Here is a 6,316-nt window from a genome sequence, read left to right as displayed (position 1 = left end):
TATATTTGGTGACAGTGAGCCATATAAGCTGTTTGTGTATGTTTTCATGTGGTCTCCAACCCAGAGTAGAACACTATCATATTATATCGTCCAGATGTGTTTTTCAGTCCTACATGACTAACAAAAGGAATTGTTAACGTTCTTGTTACCCTGAAACCTGGGTGACTACGGTGAAACTCCAATCTTATTTAGTTTATGGAAGAAAATACGTGTTACAGGAAGAACTTGATTCATTACTGAATCCTCTTAATATCAGACAGATGCCATATTTTCTGATACTCACACGTTGCATTGGTAGTGACTTCAGATTCTTGACTAAAGGGCCCACTATTTGTTGTGACAGTGGCTGTGTATATCTTCCCAGCTGACAGGCCTTTAAACTCATAGGAGTTGATACTTGAATTCAGCGGAGTAAACCAGGTGCTGCTACTGCTGCTGTTCAGGAGAACCTCAAACGACTCCACATTTCCATCAGGACGACTCCAGCTCACTGTGATGGAGTTGTTGGTGTGGTCTGAGATTATTGGCTGCACAGTCTCTGGCCCTTGGTGACAGAAATATCCAGACAGAATTACATTGAAGAAGGAGCAACATAAGGCTTTAGGCAACTAACTAGACAAACTGATGAATCCAGGCTGTAACACATGGTGTAACCGTGCTGATGCATTTCAGCAGAGGCCGGCGTCATGGTCAAGGGTGGGTATGGCAGTTTCTACTATAAGGAGCCCCTGCCTCCCTACGCTCAAGTTGAGAGCAACCAAATCTGACGTCTAGAGCTCAGCCATGATCTGTGTTTAGCCTTTTGACTTAATTATGACGACTGTTGACTCCTTAGATTGCCAGTGGAGCATTCCTCTGCATTGCATCTATTTCTAAGTTCAGTCTTTGCCTGGACCAAGTCTGTGCTGTTAAGGGATTGTTGGAGTAAACTGAATGATTTTTATATCATGGTCTATGGTCTGTCTGTGCATGTGCTCCCTATAACTGTATGGCAACGGCATCATGATTTTAGCAGCTATAATCCTTGAAGTGAATAGTCACTGAATTTGGTTACACAAACTTCAGAAAGTGAGACATTTTGAGTTTGCAGGGTTGGCAACACTACATGGGTTGTGTCCTAAGACTGACAAAAGTTTTCATAATTTATATTAGAGTTTAGAGTAAAAGTTTAGTTAGAAAAATCTTACTGGTATAATGGGAGGTCTTGCGTTCCTCTCCCCTTGTGCCATTCATAACCTCAACATAGATGCTGAATGTGCAGTTGGTTCCTGGAGGCAGGGTGGATATGATGATCTTCTCCTCGCTTGTTGAGGCATCACGGTTTGGCGATGTGCATCCAGAGATCTGGACTTGGTAACGGTAAGTGCTCTGGTAGTCCTCTGGTCGGTCCCACTTAAGCTCTATTGCTGTGGCGTTTAGACTCTCAGCAGTCAAATTCCTGATGGGTAGTGGCTCTGTAACCAGAAGAGGCATCACATACATCTGAGATGTGACTAAAAGACTAAAACTATCACATATTCACTGTTTTTAATAAACAAATTATAAAAACATGTTAATGGCCTTAAGTTTGGAAGTATATCCTTACTACTATATTTCAAAGAGCAGTTGACCCTACTTCACAACTTCCTATGCACTTTAACATCCTATATTTTTTTATGATCTTTTCTAAATCTGGCACTTATGTCACACACAAAAAAACATTTTTTTCTCATGTCATGTTGTCATCTTTAAAAAAAAAAAATATGTCAAGCCCCGTCAGGGTCAATGTGTCTCTTTTCTGTACTACTGTTTGCCGTAGAGGTTCTTAAGAAAAAAGGAAAACCAAGTCTAGATCTAGAATCCAATTTTACAGTCTTGCCAAACTAATTCAGAGATGATTGTAACTGGACCAAAATCACCAGAGAGTGTCACACTGTATAGGCATCATATCATGAATTATGAATTAATGGTAACACTTTCTATGAAGCTTGCCTCTATAAGGCTCTATAAGGCATTAAGGCATCTAAGGTTACAGACGTGTGCAGTGTGGTTGGTGCTGATGTGGGGGTGCTGCCTGAAGAAAAAGAATGTATGATTACAACAAATAGGAAACCCCTGTAATGATCCTTATTACACATCAGTACTTTATAATAATTATGTCTTCTTCTCATTGATTAACATTTGAACATTACATATAGTGAACATTGTTGTTGCTTCATCAGAGGTCTCTTTGAGTCAGACAAATACCTACCATCACTCTGGGCCTTTGAGATCTGTGAGAAAAACAAAACACCAAATCTGAATAAAGCACATACCGAATACATTGACCCTTCTCCTTTTATCATGTTCTACTACAGTCCTCTAGCCTGTTAATGCAGAAGCACTATTCTAGAGCTGATAACATCGTAATTAAGGGTTTGTAGCAACACAAATAAAAAAACATTTAACCATAAACAGTTCGAAAAGTAAATAAGCACTAATACTGTCACAATCACGCATAATATCAAATGCCTGTGTCCAACAGTTCGTCCATGCTATTTTTGGCAAAATGTCTTGTTTTCTCTAATGAAATCGCTATCCAAACAACTAAATAATGACACTGGATAGTTTAACTGAGGATATTATAGTGGTTTATTTATGTACTCACAATCACAGCAAAAAACCCGTCTCTATTTCCCATATCATACAATCTCAATCTTCTTGAACTCCTCATGGCCATAGGTGATTGACACCTATTTTATCCGATAATACTCATTCTCAGGTTTAAAATGATATGCGCATTGCCCGACTTTGAGCAATGAAATGAAGAATGAATTAAATGGTCTGACAGCGTAAATGGGTAGACTGGTGAATACTTTGTTACACATCATACCACTCTTGGTTTTACTGTAAAGACAACGCTCTCGGTCACTACAGAACAGTTCTGGGATTTTTGTGAAAACCTGACCTGTGAAAAATGAAGGAATATACGCGTGATCAAGTGATGGAGATGATCTTTGCCAGAGAAGACGAAGTTATGCTTACTCAGTAATCTATAGTTTTATTTTTGCTGGATTGCTGGGTTGTTTGTGTAACATATGGATTTGGATAGGTTTTTGGGTATATTTTGGAGATGCTATCATATATATTCTCACAAGAAAATACAATATATTACACTGAAAAGAATTCAGAATGATTTGCTGTAGTACAGAAGGCAAGACAAAAGTTTGAATGCTTGATATACAGTGATAGGTATTTGCTTGTTACTTGTAAACTTTTGTCTATCTGCTTCAAATTTTTTACACACACTGTGAAGATGTTGTTGCATCAGGAAAATGTTAATTTCCTTGGACATTCAAACCGAGTTCTACACTGAAACTTAAAAAAAAACAATAGGTGTTTTATGTTTTTTCTGACAAATCATTTACTTGTGCTGCTCTGATATGTAAACTAAAGTGACATAATAAAAAACTTTAACTAACTGTAGTTGATGGTCCAAGTGGAGTGGCTTTTAATTTAAGCCATGAAGGGTTATTATGCAATGTATAGAACCACAGATATTCAAGGTTTAAATGAAACAGTAAAAAATAGGTGGAAATTGTAAAAGAAAATACCCCTCTGCGCGAACAGGCTAGAGGACAATATTAGCTTAGTCACCACACCTACTTCTTTGTAACCCATTTGTTTTCCCATGTTTTGGTTTGCATATTTCCAATTTCCTGCAAGTGGACATTCTTTATAGACATTCTTTGCGACAATTCGTCCAAGTGAACCAAATGAATATTAATGTATAGAAAAGCTCAAACTAAAATGATGCCTGGATGACATGATATTAATCCACATACACACACCAACATACATTTAGTTTTGCCTACAGGTAAAAAAAAAAGTGCATGAAGTGACAAGTGTTTCTTTTGTGTGTGTGTGTGTGTGTGTGTGTGTGTGTGTGTGTGTGTGTGTGTGTGTGTGTGTGTGAGAGAGAGAGAGGGAAAGATTAATACTTTTTTGGTGTGTGTGAATATGGAGTTATTAGTATGTGTTTGTAAAAGGAATACTGCATATCATGTATCTATATTGTACCTTTCCTGAGACATGGGTTCAATACCCAGGGAGCACACATACTGATGAAAATATATGTCTGTACGGTAATGTAAGTCAATTTGGATAAACGCATCAGCTAAATATAGCATCAGCTGAATGTGAATGTAAATACAGGGTCATCTCTCACACACATAAATACAGTAGGCTTACCACCTGTTTGAGTTGCTAATGTGGTTGTTAATGTGTATGTGAATTGCTAACTACACCCTGAGAGGTTTCCCACCTACAGTAGCTCTCTTTTCATTGTTTTGTTTCCTGCTAAGAAAAGCAGATACTTCTGCCATCAGAGCAGAAACACATTGTTTTCCCAAGGTCGCTAAATCTAAATTGATCAGCCATGATAAACTAAATAGGCCTGTGGCTCATAAACTGCTGATCTTAAGTCAGATTTACCCTCTAACTGATTATTTGGTGATTGTGTTTCTACTTCACCTTCATAGATTATCCATTCAATAATTGTTTATGATAATTTCTTCTTAAACATCCAAAGGGTTTAATAGCTAATGTGAACTTATAGTCCAGGGAAAGTAGCGTTTTACGACAGACTAATTGTAAAAAAAAATGTTTCAGCATAGATCATTTCTATGAGGTGTCCAGAACAACATACTAAAAGTCCTAAGAAATCCTAGTTGAGGAAATATGTTTAATTCTCATCAATCTGAGATGTGTGCTAATAATGCATGGCAAAAATACACCTCAAAAATGTAATTTTTTTCCTTTACTCCTATCAAAATAAAACTTTACACAATGAAAGTACCCATGAAAAGTAAATTTTTTTGTATTACAAGTTTTTTGAAAATGAATTTGAATATGCAAATGAGCTATACACTAATCGAATATGCCCAAAATACACCCAAATAGGCTTAATTTTTTCCTTTGCTTCTACCACAATACAACTTTACATAGTAAAAGTATACATGTAAAGTAACTTTTTTTGTATTACAAGTTTCTCTTGAAATGAATTTGAATATGCACATGAGTGTGACACTTATTGAATATGTCCATAGGCAGAAACACCATTCATATGTATGACAAATACATTGGCCCAATCTTCATCCAATCATCCTACTGCCAATGGGAGATGGCAATGCTGCTTTTAGACTGGCCTCTAACCTGAAAGCTGCCTGGCTTGGTAGTACCTGCCAGGGGTATGGTGTTTCTGCCTATGCAATTAGGACATATTCAATAAGTGTGACGCTCATGTGCATATTCAAATTAATTTCAAGAGAAACTTGTAATGCAAAAAAAGTTACTTTTCATGTATACTTTTACTATGTAAAGTTTTATTGTGGTAGGAGTAAAGGAAAAAATTAGCACATATCTCAGATTTATGAGAATTAAACATATTTCCTCAACTATGATTTCTTAGGACTTTTAGTATGTTGTTCTGGATACCTCATAGAAATGATCTATGCTGAAAAAAATTTATTTTACAATTAATTCTATTTTTGGCTCCAAAATGAGTTACTTTGCCTGGCCTATACCCCCAATAATCTCTCAAATCAAGCGTTCTGCAAACTATTTTGACTTTATGCAAACAGTAGTTTTTGGCTATGTGTGCGTCACATAGGTGTACATTGGAATTATTTTACAGAGTCCTTCTTATTATTGCCTAATGGACTGTATAAGGAGCAACCACCTTCTGTGAGCCCTGTGCACTGACTATTAGAATGTAACTGCAAAAAGAGGTGTGTTGGAAAGTTAATCTGTATTCAGCATGTTAAAGGAAATACTGCTGTTTCCTTGTCCAGGGATATATCTGACCATTAGAATTCCCGTGGCAAATATTGAATTAAATATTAACTTAAATATTAAGTATGACATATGACATTCAAAACAGTCCTGCCTGCCTTGTGACAAGTTTAGGCTGCATTACTTTCCCACCCCACAACACTCCCAACCCAATCCCACCAATGCCAGCACCTCAGACAGCAACCGATCTGACAGATCGGACCGAACAAAACACATACCTGGCTTTTTCAACCTGGCCAATTGTTCACATCCCTAAAAATGGATAGTGGCTACTTCACAGACTTGGTGTGTTTACTCCACTGACAACAAGTGTTCATGAACAATGACTTATATACTTTCCCCTAATATAGGTTTTGTTTCAAAATCCCCATTGAAATGTTCCTTGTGTGCCATTGCACCCTTTTTGTAACTCACCTAACTTCCTTATATTCCATCCTCATCCCTGATTCCAAAGCTCATGAGCTGCCCAGCTTGTCTGCTGGGTCACAGAATCTGTCTTGACCAT

General features: G+C 37.2%; 1 protein-coding gene across 1 annotated transcript in view; it reads left to right on the top strand.

Annotated features, from left to right (window-relative positions):
- The first annotated feature begins 2,814 nt into the window (after positions 1 to 2,814).
- Positions 2,815 to 6,316, top strand: part of LOC105891638 (receptor-type tyrosine-protein phosphatase eta-like) — a 5,654-nt gene continuing 2,152 nt past the window's right edge. Inside the window, exon 1 of the mRNA XM_031563667.2 lies at positions 2,815 to 2,818. Coding sequence (XP_031419527.1) covers positions 2,815 to 2,818 — 4 coding nt within the window. The remainder of the gene's footprint in view (positions 2,819 to 6,316) is intronic.

The sequence above is a fragment of the Clupea harengus genome, chromosome 3, assembly GCF_900700415.2.
Source record: "Clupea harengus chromosome 3, Ch_v2.0.2, whole genome shotgun sequence".
In the NCBI taxonomy this organism is placed as follows: Eukaryota; Metazoa; Chordata; class Actinopteri; order Clupeiformes; family Clupeidae; genus Clupea; species Clupea harengus.
This window is presented reverse-complemented; position numbering and strand designations above follow the sequence as displayed.